The 16043-nt window shown below is 33.1% G+C and overlaps 1 protein-coding gene across 2 annotated transcripts; it reads right to left on the bottom strand.

Moving 5' to 3' along the window:
- Positions 1–1226: 1226 nt before the first annotated feature.
- LOC108453871 (3-oxoacyl-[acyl-carrier-protein] reductase 4-like) lies at positions 1227–5387 on the bottom strand. Of its 2 annotated transcripts, none has more exons than XM_017752224.2 (11): positions 4954–5387; positions 4373–4515; positions 3836–3889; positions 3445–3525; positions 3327–3372; positions 3144–3253; positions 3029–3061; positions 2634–2768; positions 2197–2290; positions 1659–1741; positions 1227–1493 (listed from the first exon to the last, which is right to left on the bottom strand). In XM_017752224.2, exons 1-11 carry the CDS (start codon positions 5135–5137, stop codon positions 1461–1463), a joined length of 996 nt encoding a protein of 331 aa, XP_017607713.1. In that variant the 5' UTR covers positions 5138–5387; the 3' UTR covers positions 1227–1460. The 2 variants fall into 2 exon arrangements, with proteins under 2 accessions (XP_017607713.1, XP_017607715.1); XM_017752226.2 differs by having other exon boundaries at positions 3144–3238; positions 4954–5385.
- Positions 5388–16043: the final 10656 nt, after the last annotated feature.

The raw sequence follows: 16043 nt of genomic DNA, 5'->3' as shown, positions 1-16043 counted from the left end.
AGGTGCAAATTGTGAAAACAATTTGCAGTCTTTTATTCCTATAGCAACAGGAGCATATCAAGGTAAAAACACATAGACTTTAAGTTCCTGGTTGTTAAAGTCAAAGTCTAGAATGGTTAGGTGCTTATAAAGCATATTAGGACAAACTCCATAATTACAGGTCCGCTTACTAAGAAACTACACCTAAGGTTTTATAAGAGTACACTGCTCATATGAGTGTAATGTTATTTAAAGGATATTTGGTTTTAGTAGGAGATTGTATTTTTAAATGCTTTTATGTCATAGAAACATTTTCAGTTATTTTAGTTTAAAGATATTAAGTTTATGTCATAGAAATGTTTAGATCATATTGCATGTAATTTCCATGCTACACATCCATACTTGATCTATGTCATTTGGTTGTGTTAATATTCGTGATCATGGATGGATTTAGTTACGATATATGTAACTGAAGTCGCCTTGATTCTATGTTAACATAATTAATGGAGGAGATTGTTCGGAATACCTTTTGGATATGATAGTAAAATTTTGAGCTCATAAAGTTATATAATGACATGTAATTATAGAGTAATTAGTATATATATGTGGTCCAAGTGAGAGATTGTTCGAAAATATGGACATCACATATATAATAAAGGTAGTTACAGTGATCTAATTTGGTTAAAATTTTATTGGGTTTTAATTATTAAATAAAGTATGAGTCAAATATGTGTAGATACCCTAGTAATTGAATTCGAATCAAATTTTGATTAATGATGGACTAATTAGAATTTGATTAAAACTAATAAACCAATGTTATAAATATTAAGATTATGGTCTCTATCTTTTCTAATATCCCATCATTAAGAAAGAGAGTAAATATTTTCTAAATTTCTTGTATGCTAATTTGGAAGATTAAAACCTCCAAGATCTCAGAAAATTTCAAAAAATTCATAAATTCAAATACGCTTCCGCATATACCTCTGTTATTTATTTATTCTTGATGATTTGAATCCAAACTTATACCAATCATTTTAAAACATAAAATCCCTCGTATTATCATCATAACAATAATAATAATAATACATAGGAAATACATTAACACTAACTGAATACAAACATTAAACACAATTAAGATACATGGAAAATACACGAGCACTATATGACTACATAAGTTTTTAGGTCTAGGAATGTGCAATTAATCTGTTCAGTTCAACTTAATTCCAAACCAAAGGAAAAACAATCGATAACCAACTGAAAATGATTTTATAATTGAAATAACCCAACCAAATCAGCTCTTCATTGAGTTTTACAACATGCTTCAAATTAAAATGCTGCTGGAAATACTGCAAATCTTTTATTTAAAAAAAGAAAAAAAAAAGCTACAAAATCTAAACCCGATCAAATCGAAGCAATCGCTAAACAAACTAACTAATTTCAAGTGGTGATATAGCAGCTTATCGAGTGACGGTAATGCAATTTTACATGACCATTCCTCCATCAATGGTGAACACCTGCAAGACAACATGCCCATTCTATCAGCTATAAGTCAGAACAGGGGAACATAGGCAGACAACGGAATCATGGATACTAGTGAGTTGTGGCATAGCACAAGCTCATCAGGGCCACATAAAAATTTTATACACAAAGTTAAGATAATGATAAACTAGATTTATAACCTGTCCAGTGATGTAATTAGACGCAGGGTTTATGGCCAAAAATTCGACCAGTCCTGCAACTTCTTCTGGTTGACCATACCTTCCTGTATCCATAACAAATATAGTTAACCAGTGTTGCAAATATTACTAAGCATTACTACTTGATACATCCAATTGAGTCTGTGGAAACTAGGATATCGCATAATAATACGAGTAGAAGACTCAAAAACAACAAAGATACAATGTTCTTGGTATATTGCATGATTAGCAGCAGTAAAAACTATCAGGCATTTCAAACAACAGCTAGCAAATATTTGGTGACTTATTAGGGCTTGGAAAGCTAACGATTTAAGAAACACTAACAGATGGAAATTATGAAATTCCATTTTACATAATCATCCAAAGCTACTTGGACTTGAGCGTGAGTATCAAACACAGATATGTTCAAAAAAATAATTCCCCAAGATTTTCATGCATTTAAAGTCCTTTGAGGATCATATTCCCCCGCCATGTTTGGATATTACATTGTAAACGAGTACTTAAAGAAAAATTTTCTTACCTAAGGGAATTGTTTCCAAGATTCTCTTCTCGAGGTCTTCCCCAAGCTTGGCTGTCATATCAGATGCAATAAATCCTGGGGCAACAGCATTGACCTGAGAAAATTTTCAAATGACATTATTAGAGTAGCATATCCCTGCATTAGCAGCATAAACCTTACTCCCTCAGCCCTGTACCAGAACTGTGCCCTTATTGCTCCTTTTCCACATTTGTCATAACACAAAAAATCACAGAAGATGCAAGCCATTGGCTTTCATCTTTCTTCACCTTATCCCATATTGCAACTTCTATTTTCCCCACCTTAAGAGAAAGGGATTCACTAAGAGGAGAAGTTGAGTATATTATATCTCAAAAATCATGTGCAACATAACTCCAAAACACACAATCCTGGATCATTCTTACTGAGTAATGGGAGTGAAATAAGTCCAGAAAACTTACATTAATGTTTCTGCTGGCATATTCCCTTGCAACAGTCTTTGTCAAGCCAATAACACCTGCTTTAGCAGCACTGTAGTTAGCTTGCCCGATGTTGCCAACCAGACCAACAACTGATGCTATATTAATTATCTTTCCCTGAAATTAGAACATATATTAAGACATAGTATATATTCTAAAACAATATCATTGAAAAATGCTTGGAAAACGCTTCATTTTCAAAAGATGAAGTATTCAATGAGAAAGATAAAACCTAAAGCTATGACATGTTAGAATACTTAGGCTTAAGTTTTGGCCTGGAGATCAATCAGCTTATTTTGATGCATGGAGCTCAATTCCAAACAAATTGACGAAGCAAGCAGACTACCTGTGACCTTCAAATGAGAAAAGCCAATTACCTTTTTCTTCTTCATCATAATTTTGGCTGCTGCCTGCAAAGAGAATAGTAACTCAGTTCCACTAAACAACTCAAGCATCTACCGGAATACTTGGTCAGATATCTAGCATTCAAACCTGTGTACAAAGAAACACTCCTGTAAGATTCAGATCAATAACCTCCTGCCATTGTGATTTCTTCATTCTCATCAACAAAGTATCCCGAGTGATTCCTGAAACCATGATCACTGACCAGATTAAGGGATTAGATTGGAATTATCAATTGAATAACTAATGAGAAAAGAAATGATTTTCAATAACCTGCATTGTTTATCAATATATCAACAGTTCCCCATGTATCAACAGCCTGCACATATAAAGTCATGAAACTTGCATCTACAATAAAATATCAAAATATGAAAAGGGAACATTCACTCACAGTCTTTATCATTCCTTCTACATCAGCTTCTTTTGAAACATCTCCACCAAAAGTAACAGCCTGACCACCATACGACTCAATCTACAAAACAATCCAAAAAACTATTAACATTAGTCATTTCAACCATGCAGTATAATGTAATAACTGCGTAAAGACCATTACAGATAACCAAAATATAGAAAATAAATAAACAAATATATATATAAAGGTGCTCACTAGGAGGTTTTAAAGGAAGACTTTAAGTAAGGATTAAAGATGACAAAAGGTCTTTCACCAAAAAAAAAAAAAAGATGACAAAAGACCAAGTAAAAAATCCAGTTAATATATCTGGAAGAAGGTCATGTCTTCTATGCAAGTGTTATATAAGTTTCTTGCAAGGTATATTGTTCACCTCTTTTGAAACTTCTTCAGCCTCCTTTGATGATCTGGCATAATTCACTAGGACCTGCAATAGACCATCAACAACCACCATATTCGAAACAAATAATAGTAAATAGAAATAAATTATTTATTTAGTTTAAACAATTGTTCTTAAATTACTTGAAGGACACTTGATATGCAATTATTCTCAGCAAAGAAGCATGAAAGGCTTCAGGACACTATATAGTGTATAATGGACCACCATTTAGAGTTTGAAAAAGATTTAAAATATAACTTAACTTTAGATTATGGTAATCATAAGCAGTATACTCTGAATAATTGATGAGATGATAACCAGTTCCATTTTCAAGAGATACAAAACTACATGCAAACCTGATGCAAATCGAGGTTTAATTATTATTAATATTATTTATAAATTTTAAACATTATATGACGAAGATATCTCCCAGTTGTAGTTTCAGTCTGCAAGTTACATTCTTCCTATGGCTTTACAATAAAATTTAAGGTGATAAGGGCAGTAAGATCCTGAAAAAGGACAATCACTAACCTTGCAACCTGCTTTACCTAAAGCCAATGCAACTGCTTTACCGATGCCTCTAGAAGCTCCAGTAACTATGGCTACGGGAGCTTCTACGTTTTGAGCTGCTTCAATACTGGCTTGTTCAACAGTGGCAACCTGAGCTTTTACACCTGGAAAACAAACCAAAAACTAAAAATACTCAAAATCCAAAATTAATAGAAAATACATCTCTCGTAAATGATCAATGATCTCTCAAATTATTATTATCAGTTAAAACAACAAAATTCCACAAGCTCCAATAATAAATTTGACGATGATTCGGTATCCTTAAACTAAATTAAATAGAAATGTATCTCTCATAAATAATCAATTATCTCTCGGATTACTAACAAATGCAGCTTATTATCAGTTATTAAAGTAGTTAAACAACAAAAGTCCACAAGCTCCAAAGATAAACTTGACTACAGTTCAGTATCCTTAATTAGCAAACAATGTTTCCAAAAAAAGAAAAGCAAACATGCTGAGCTTTCTGCGAAATTAGCATAAAATATTCCATAAAGATGAAAAAGGAGAGTGCTTAAAAGCCAACGAAAAAAAAAAACAAATACCGGAGGAGGCAAACGATCGTTTCGATTGGCACTGGAGACCGATAGAGGGCCACGCCTGAACCGATCCGAATCCGCCGGAAATCGGAGACCATTGCCGAATCTGAACAAATTTTCGGTCAGTAGGATCAGCAAACCTCGCGGCGGGTTTTAGAGCGACGACATTGGATCCGGTAACAGCAGCCATCGTAATCGGAGCTCTGAGGAATCTGCGAACAGCGAGGATAGAAGAAGAACGGGAAGCGAAGAGGGAAGCCAGAAAATGAAGCCTTTATATAAAGCCGAAAGGGGAACAAAAGAAAGGTTTAAATGGCGTTTGAATTTTGTTTTAGCTTTGCTTTGGGAAGTCCGGAGAGTGTTAAAGAGTGGGCGAAGCTAACGAAGTGGGTGAGGACTGTTGTTATTTAATCCCAAAGATTGGTTGAATCGAATGGGTCTTGGTTTAGCCGATATTTACAATGAAAACCACTGCCTCTAAATGGCCGATGGTAAGGCGGTAATATCCTCTAGGTGGCAATGCAGTAAAACAGTCTTTTGGGCACCTTATTGTAAATCGGATCATTAATCCATGGAAATTTAGATTTAAGTAGTTCAACTGCAACAAGCCGATGGAATTAGGGAAGAAAAAACTTACGGTGTTCTTTTATTGAAAAAATAAGAACATTTAGTTTTTCCATATCCACTAGAAATTTTACACATGCGTATTTGTCACGTAAAGAGTGTTTCAAGGAGGCCAATCAATTAAATATGACTTATTTGATCCACTTGAATTGATTTAAAAGATATGATGTCTTAGAATATATGATTTTGTAATCTCAAGGGATTGTGTAAATCTTTTAAAAATCTCAATTGTAGATAGATTCTAATCTTGATCGTTGATGTAACTCAATTTATACTGTTGGATTTTAGTGGAGCTCAACTATAAATAGAGGTCTTCCCCTTTCATTTGTAATCACTCAGTTGTAACCTTTTAAAGTAATAGAGATATTTTAAGAGCATTTACTCAAATACTTGGTATGATTTTGCTTTCTTGTAATCACTCAGTTGTAACCTTTTAAAGTAATAGAGATATTTTAAGAGCATTTACTCAATATGGAAGTGATGCAAGGGATGCACAATTCTACTACCGATAAGCTGATAATGAGAGAAGATGCTCTCGATGTAACAACTTGTTTTAAGTGGTGTTTGAAATAATGGTTTCGAGACCACAATTCTGACTAGTGAGTTCGTATTTTATTATTTATTTAATATTTATAGAGTTATTAAAGTGTCATAGTAAAATTTGGTTAGAAAATTTTAACGTTTAAATAGTTAACTTAATAAAAAAGAATTAAATCATAAAAGTTACAAAAATTAATAGCTATAAGTTTAATTATATTAAATAGTTATAAAATCATGAATTTAGAGCTTTATATGGTAAATCTACCAATTTACTTTATAGTGGACGGTTAGGTGATAGTTTTATATTAAATTTGATTAATTAACAAATGTTAAAATGGTAAATTAGTAAATAAATTAAAAACAAAAGATGATAAAACATGTTATCATCTTATTTCACCACCACCACCGATTCTAAAAAGGAAAAAAAGAAAAAAGAAAACAACATTGTTGAGTTCCTTTAGGTTCGGCCAAGCCAAATTCCAAGTGCATGGTATGTGTTTTTCTTTCATTTTTAGTGCTTTTTATGTTTTTGAGTTCGTTGTAACTTAATCTAGCTAACCCGATAACTAATTCGTAGAAATGTTAAATGTTTTGAATTATACCATTAATGAATTTGTAATGATTTTGAAGTTTAATGATAGATTTATAAGCTTGATAGTTAAATAGGATTTATTTTGTAAAGTGATTTTAGTTAATTTTAAAGTTTAAAGATTAAGTTATTAAAATAGAAAATTTGCATGAAATCCTTGTAAAAATATGATGAATATGGGCTATATGAGAATTATAGATGATTCGGTTGGCCTTGTTTGGGTTAGATTGTGATTGAGTTGAAAGTTTCAATTTTAGGGGTTAATTTGATTAAAAGGTAAAAAGTTTAAAGTAAAAGTGTAAAATACCGATTAAAGGTCAAATATGTGAATTTAAGTGTTTTATGATATTTGATTGGTTAATTGAATAAAATTATTATATTTAGATCGAGAAACAAATTAGTCAGTTGATAATTGCGCGAAAGGAAAAGTCGTTGAGTAGTCATTATTGAAGTGTTCATAGCTATTGTGTTTTGGTAAGTTTATATTATGTTTGTTATGTCTGTTAATGTCTTAATTAATTATGTGTTTGTTTATATGAACATAAATGATTATGTGATCTATTGAATAGTTATGAAACGAAACAATAATGGATTGAAACATAAAGTTTGATCATGTGAAGATCTCAGTAAGACGGGGTAAGCCTGAGTGAACTTAGGTGAATAACTAAGATACAAATGACATGTCATTAGGGCGTTCCAAGCACTAGTTTTCGGTGATTACAGTTTCAAATACTTTGTACCAGTGTTATAGTTCCAAGCACTCTGTGCTGGTGATTATAGTTTCAGGTACTATGTACCAGTGATGGATACCATGTCGATGCCTTGAGATCCTGCATATGTTGCGGATTCTCTGAAACTTGTGTGAGTAGCATCATGTATCAGTTAATTTCCCTTTGTCAGCTTGTGTGAGCAGCACCCTCTCGCATATCCGAAGTCAATTTACTATTGTTCGCCGGGCAAAACAGTTAACTATTGAAATGGAAATGAATTGAGATGACATGATGAATTATATTTGGTTGATTATATCTTGGTATGTGATTCTTAACATGTTATATATTGGTGCTATGAATTGTTCAAGCTTAATCATTTCGCATAGTTGGAATAATGAAACAAGACAAAGGAATGTTAATTCTATGTTATGTATGATTTGTAAATTAAATTGACAAGTATGTGAAGTTCTGTTTAATGAACTTATTAAAGCTTTATGTAAGCTTAATCTATTTGGTTGTTTTCTTTGTAGATTGTTAGACTCTTGTTGTCAATTGGAACATCGTTGGAGATTACACTATTCGATAACACTTTTGGTAGCTATTTGTTAATTTTGGTCTGGTTATAAATGACATGTAAATAAGGTTTCGATATGTTTACGTTAATGGGTATCTTAGTGATGAATTGTGCCATTTGATATGTAAACATGTATTTGGTATTTTTGGTGACATGAATTGGTCGCTGGTTAAAATATGGCCATTTTGTTGATACTTATTAAATTTTGGTTGGGTTATGTTAGCCTTTAAAAACTTGGTTCAAATGGATAATTTTGCTATTTGGAAATTGTAGTGTAGATTATGATTGAATAAGTTTTATAAGTTAGATATGTTTAGTTTGGATGGTTAAAGTTTATGGTTGACTTGTGGTGCCAATGAAAGCATATTGGTTGGACCTTTATGATGTACTGATTGATGTTTAATTTACATGTTGAATGTTTATTTATATGCTTCTTTGAACAAGGTTTTAGGTTGCGGTAATAATTGAACTCTTCAACTTATGGGTTTTTTTTATCATTTTTTACAAAAATATCGATAAAATGGATTAAGGTATCGATACCAGACCAAATGAACAATTTCAAAAGTTACAGAATTCAATTTTGGTATTGATAATTTTACTCAGTATTGATATTTTTCTAATTTGTATCGATACCATGAAAAGAATATTGATACCTTATTTTGGTAGAATGCCAAAATGGTATCGATAAATATTTTCATATCGATACTTGTTATAAAATATCAATACTTATTTATTTGGTATAGAAACTGGTCCAAAGATTTAAAATTTTTATAATTTAGTTCATTTATTTGAAATTGAATAAATTTTATAGTAGTTTAAAGCTTGATATAGTTTTATTTTCATTCTTACTGTCTAACATTTGTATAATTATGTTTAATTAATGGTTAATTTGAACAAGTTTACTCTAGTTTGTTTGTAGCATCTCATAACTCGGGTCTGGTGACAGAGTTGTGTATGGGGTGTTATAGTGGTATCAGAGCTACAGTTTAGTCAATTCTAGGACTAAACGTAGCACGTATGCCACTTTATAACCTGTGATAATGTGATGACTTCTAATCAGTTTGACTTGTTTCTTTTTAGACTAAAGATGTCAACTGAATCCAATCAAGTAGAATCCAACAATGTATAGAGTAATATTCCAGCCACCGGTCAAGGGCTACTCATAAAGTACCTGAGTTTCAAGATCCTAGAGAAAAGACTCATAATACCATTTTCAGTATGATGAATGATATGTTTAAAGCATATATGAGAGTCAATCTCGTGGCTCAAAAGATTGCAAGTCAGGCTGTTATACGGCCTAGCACACGGCTTAGCACATTGGCGTGTGAGATTATTTCGAAGAGTACACAGCTTAGCACACGGGCGTTTGGCTTGGCCGTGTGACCCAAGTCAGTGAGTTACATGGGCACGGACACAGGTTAGGACATGGCGGTGTGTTCCTATTTCTAATGCCCACACAGCCGTGTGACCTTTGCAGTGTTGAAAATTTTTAATGTTTTTTGAAAAATTCTTTGAGTTTTCGATTTGATCCCGACTTGTTTCTAATGCGTATTGATGAGACCATAGCTCGGGAAATTACTATAGAATCCATTGAGCTGCCACGAGGACCTATAACTCGATCACGAGCTAAGAAATTTCAAGAAGCGTTAGTAAGCTATGTGGATCGAGCTTTGGGAGAGCACGAAGCCGAATCCAATAGCCATGCATGGAACAGCTCAATTGGCATCACTTGCAATTTATTGCAAGTTGAACTTGAATTTTAATAAACTCATCTAATTTTAATAAATGAGTTGCTGGACTTTATTCAACTCATCTTAGTTTATTTTAATTACTAGAGTTTTTTTGTTGAACTTCATTTAATAAGTGTTGCTCTTAATTATTCTAGTTACTAGGATTATTTATTGATGCATGGTTTAAGTTTAATTAATTATGCTTCTATTAATTTAACTAGTTGTTGGAATAATTGTTGCATAGGTTTTAGCCCATTTATCTAAGTTAAGTTTTAATGAGTGCATATTCAATAAGTGCTTAAATGTGTTTAATAAGTTCAATTTAATGTGTTTAAATGCAGGTAACTCTTCAGCTCATAACTGTTACAATTCAAGGCTGTTACACATTAAATAAAGTGGCTTTTCAAGTCATTTTCAGTTATAAGCAAGGGGGCTGTTACAAATGAGGTTTTATACATCATTTAAGGAGCTTTAAAGAGCATTATACCATCTTTTTATTTCAGCAGCAATCTCTTCATCTACTAGCCTTTTTTTCTACTTCAAAAATTAATTCAAAGTATTCAAAATGCCTTTAAGGAGCTGGTGTCTATTCGGCTAGCCAAGGGACAATTCAAGAGTCATTTTTCAAGCATTTACAGTCATTCATTCAGCTGAATTGAAGAGAATTCAAGAGTGGAGTTATTTGGTTCAAGAATGTCAAAAGACTAGAACTTTATTTCAGTTTTTAATTAGCACATTAAGTTGAATTCTTGTGACTATTTGTCTAGCCTATTCTAGCACTATAAATAGGAGAAATCAACCTTTGTAAAAGGACTTTTTTTTTGATGAATTTGATAATATCTTATTACTTTGTGTAACATCCCGATTTTGGCCTAGATGGAATAGTGGTTTCGAGACCATAAATTCAGAGTCAAATAATTATTTTATCATTATTTTATGTGTTGTGGCATGATTATATGAGTGCATAAAAATTTTGGTGAAATAATTTTAGCGATTGCATGCTTAATTGCGAAAAAGGACTAAAATCACATAAAGGGTAAAAGTTTTGTTTAGTAGTGTTAAATACTTAGAGAATTAAAATTGGGGGTTTTTAAAGTGCAAATAGGACATTAAATAAGTGATGGTCGGCCATGAGACAAGGATATTAAAAAGTCAAAATTGTTAGGTGAGTTTGGTGACTTATTTGACTAAAAATAAAATAAAATAAAGAGAAAAGATATCATCTTTTTTCTCCGTATTTTCTCCACCAAAAAACACAAGAGAAATGGGGTTTTGAATCTCAAATTTTTAGCAACTTAAACCCTTTGTAAGTAAGTGATTTTCTTAGTCATTCTTGATAATTTTTGTATTTTTGGAATCCTTGTAGCATGAGCTATCTAATGGGAGATTATTTTGCAAAATGGTTGAAAGTATAGGGTTTTTCCATGAGAACATTCATGTTGTTTGCTGCATTTTTATGGAAGAAAATGAATCTTAGTTGTGAAATAAACAACTTTTGTGAAAGGTGTTAGCATGAAAATACCTAAAAGTATCATTTAATAAAGTTTGTAAAATAGAGAGTAAATGTGTGTAATAATTGAAATCTTGAGTTGCTATAGTTATGAAAATGGTTCGACTAGGCTTAAAAAGTAAGAAAATTGAATAAAAATCAATTTACGAGCCTAGAGGGCAAAAGTGTAATTTTGGAAAAGTTTAGGGGCAAAATTGTAAATTTGCCAAAATATGATTTTTGCGTCAATTTGAATAATGTGAGTCCTAAATGGGATATATTTGAAATGATAGATACAAGGTTATGGACTAAAATGGCGTAATTTCTTGAAATTGCATTCAAGGTAAGTTCGTGTGATTTAATAAGCATGTTATTAATGTTATTATTGTTATACTTGAAAATCTCCTTGTTATTATTATATTGAATTATGTGTTAGTGCTAGGGTGTATGAGAAAATGTTATGCCCTATGAAATAATCGAAAGCTTAATATGTCGATTTCACTTTGTGTATTTATGAAATATTGGAAATTTATGAAATATGATATCTTGTTGAGATGAGCAAATTATAGAATGATGAAATGAATTGAAAGTTCTTATGGTGACGAACCTTGTGAATTGTATGATCAATTCTTCGAACGAGCTTGGCTACGATGTGACCCTTGAGAAATCCCTGTTGGACCTTTGGAAATACCTAGGATACGGGTATCGAAACACTACTGTTATGTGAGCCAGTGTCAGACATGTCTGGGACATGCATCAGCCTCGAGATATAAGCCAGTGTAAGACATGTCGGGGACATGCATCGGCTATGAGATGTGCTAGTGTAAGACATGTCTAGGATATGTATCGGCACGGATGTGTGAGAGCCAGTGTAAGACATGTCTGGGATATGCATCGGCTATGTGCTAGAGTAAGACATGTCTGGGACATGCATCGGCACAGATGTGTGAGAACCAGTGTAAGACCATATCTGGGATATGGCATCGGTATCGATATGTGTAAGATTTCCCGATTATCCTCTAGTATTTCAAGTGGTTCAATGGATAGTTCAAAGCTTGTGATGAAAGTGAGAAGGTAAATATTTGAGCATGCTGAAAAGGTACAAGTATGTATTCAAAGCTTAAATTCTATTGCGAACATGAAACAATGCACCTTTGGTGAGGATACAAATAAGCTTATGCCTATGAAAATGAAATTGTGGTGACCTTGTGATTATGGTTTTATGTTTATGATGTACATATATGTATTCTTACCATGATGGTTGAAATGTGATTGATAATTATGTGTGAGACTTTGAGGCCACATTAAATTGAGACATGAAATGTATATTCCTTGGTGGCCTAATGAACATGAAAGGAGAAATGGATTAGCATAAATGCCCTTTTTAAAAATGATCATGAAAGAGTGAAATATAGTAATAAAATAGTTTTGGACAGCAGCAGTAGTCTGACTTTGAAAATACACCAAAAGTAGTAGAAAGTGAATTAGAGACTGAATAATATATGAAATTAAATCCTAATGAGCCTAGTTTCACATAGAAGAAATGGTGTAAGAAAAAGAGGTTCATATTATGAAATATCTTAATTGTTGTGAAACAGAGTCAGAATGACTTTGAAATCCCCTGTTCTGAATTGAGAAAATCATTGAAAATTTTAAAAAAATAGTTATAAGTTATAATTTATATTTTTAGAATTATTAATGAGTTATTTTCAATAGAAATAGACAGGAACATCATCCGAGTCCCGTATTATGAGATAACTAATTTTTAATGAAGAGGGGTCAGAATTGTTAGACAGTTAAAAAGGGTAACTTTAAGGAATAAACTGTACTAATTGGCTGAACTAAAAATTCTAAAAATTTTATGGTAAGAAGTTATGTAAGCCTAGTTTTAGAGAAAATTAGAAAAACTTAATTTGTAGTTCTGTAGCTCTAGATATAAATAATTTAGTGACAGCTTGACTGGAACATGAGTGAAAATGCAAATAGGGTTGTATTACCATGAGAAGCAAGTTGATAAATTGCTTATTATTTTCATATGGTCTTAATAAGCTATAAATCTTACTCCCTTCCTTTCCTTTAGTGTTTTCAGGTTAGCTCAGGGTTGGAGATCGTCGGAGGCAGCATCACACTATCAAGTCGCTATCTTTGGAATAATGAAGCATATATTAGAAATTTCAAGTGAGTGGCATGTATAGTTGATTGACTTGTATTATTTTGCTTTGGCCTAATGTGTTGGCTTATATTAAGTTATATGTATATGGCCATGAGATATGGCTCATATTGATTATGGCTTGTAAGCCTAGCTATTCATGTCATGTCTAATGTTTATAATGTGATTATGTTTGTTTGTCATGCATGGTTAGTAATATGACATGTGTGTTGGATGTATGCTCTATGACCAACTGAGGTGGTCATAACCATATAGTAATTGCACGTTATAAACACAACATGTTAATGATTGAACATGAGTGCTTGATGAATAAGTTGGTAACCATAGTATAATGATAAAAGTGGTCATCAAAATGACAAGTCTTATGAATGTGAAATAATGAGTCTAAACTTGGTATTGCATGAGTAGATGCATTACTTGTAAGAGGACATGTTAATGTTAAGGATGTGTCTTAATAAAGATTGTTTAATCACTAAAATGATTCCATGATTTGTGAATTTGATGTGTATAAGGTTGTAAAAGATTATGGGTAACATGAAGGCTTGGAAAATAGCCTAAGTGTTGGCCACACGGGCTGAGACACGGCCGTATGTCTCAACCATGTGAGGGACACGACCTGGAGACACGGTCGTGTGGCCTGGCCGTGTGGTTTGATGTGCATGTTGACGTCATAAATAGAGAGTTACACAGCCTGAGGACACGGGCGTGTGACCCTGTTTTATGGGAAAATTTTCTAAGTTTTCCTGAAACTTCTTAAAGTTCTCGGTTTAGTTCCGAATTGATTCCAATGAATGTTTTGGGCTTCGTAGACCCAAATAAGGGACAACATGCATGTGTTTGAAAGTTGTTGAATTAAAAGAGATTTTATGGCCTGGTTTTTGCATGAATGTGCATGTTTAAGTCCGGTAATGCCTTGTACCCTGTTCCGGTGTCGGACATGGGTAAAGGGTGTTACACTTTGTGAGTGTTCAACTCCCGTTGTTCTCTAAAGACTGAGTTGGCTTATCAAGCAACCCTTGTGGCGTCAATTCTGTTTATTTTTTCAAACTTATCACTTGTATCCAAGTGTGGCGCTCACCATACCGAGGTTCCTATCTTTGTAGATAACATGTCGAGGTTTACTATCAAACGATCTTTACTATTTTTTTCATCACCCTTTTCAGCCTAATTGCTTTCTAAGTTTCGGGTCAACACGAATCAATTGTGTTGGTTCACTCTTATCCTTGTTTATTTAACCTTTTTGCAACCTTTCCTTTTAACTTATCCTTCAATTATCTTAAGCCTATTTTTTTCAAATTGTCAATCTTACCCAATTTAAATGATTGGGCAACAACATGACTCGTAACATCCATATCCGAGTTCGTATCATGTATTTAGGGCCTCGAGGGCTCGTATAAGAGACAATATGTATGTTTTGAATTGATTTTAATATGTTTATTAGTATGTTTTAAAAAGTTTGAAATTTAGGTCTATTTGATTTGAAAACTCCGGTAATGCTTCGTAACCCTGTTCCGGCGACAGATTCGGGTTAGGGGAGTTACATTTATTGGTATCAGAGGTACGATTTAATCGATTTTTGGACTGAATGTAACGTGTACGCGGTACATATGGTAAAACAATTGTGGTTATAATGGCATGTATAGGTTAATTGGCCATATTAGCATGTAAATGTAAATGGTTATTATAATCTAGCCGTTGGAATGGCTAGTGATAATTATGTATTGACATATGCATACATATTAAGATTATTTCATGGTGATAACATAAGTGTTTATTATTGATTGATTGAGAAAGGTTAAACAAGTATGCTTAATAAGGTAAGATTAAAAGCATGAAAGCATGTAACGATAGACCATATTAAATGGTAGAATTAGATTGATTAAAATGCTTGGATTGGTTGGTTTATGAATGCAAGTTTTGGTGTAGGTTTATGGAAAGGTTTTGGGTGAGAAATGAAGCTAGAAATGGCTTTATTTTGTCCACATGAGTGGACACACGGGCATGTGTCTTGACTGTGTGTGACACACGGCATAGCACATGGGCGTGTGGTCTGGCCGTGTGTCCCCTGCACCTTAAATTTGAGAAATAGAATGCTCAAAATTGAACACACGGGTAGAGACAAGGGCGTGTGTCTTAGCCGTCTGTGTTACACGGCATAGCACACGGGCGTGTGGCCGGCCGTGTGGCACAAGTCAGAGAGCTACATGGAGTCAAACATGGCCTGCAACACAGGCGTGTCCTAGGGTCACACAGGCGTGTCCCTTGGACCACATAGGCGTGTGAACCCTGCATCTTGGAAAATTTTAGAAATTTTGTGAAAAATTCTCTAAGTTCTCGATTTAGTCTTGGTTCGATTATAATACTTGTTTTGGGCTTCAATGGTCCATTTAAGGGACTGTAACATCCCGAATTAGGGTCTAGTCAGAACAGTGGTTTCGAGACCACAAATATGAAGTAGAAATAATTATTTTTAAAATATTCTATGGCATGTTTGCATGATTGTATAAAAGTTTCACAAAGAAATTTTGTGAAGAAGTGTCCAATTTAACTTCTAAGACTAAATTACAAAAGTTGCAAAATGTGAGTTCTAGAAGCTTTAAGCATGAAATTGCCATGGATTATTAGTTAGAGGTCCTTAAATAGAAATTTTCCCAATTTCTATTTTTATGG

Source organism: Gossypium arboreum, chromosome 5, assembly GCF_025698485.1.
Source record: "Gossypium arboreum isolate Shixiya-1 chromosome 5, ASM2569848v2, whole genome shotgun sequence".
Classification (NCBI taxonomy): domain Eukaryota; kingdom Viridiplantae; phylum Streptophyta; class Magnoliopsida; order Malvales; family Malvaceae; genus Gossypium; species Gossypium arboreum.
Note: the sequence above shows the minus strand (reverse complement) of the source record. Positions and strands in the feature narration are given on the sequence as shown.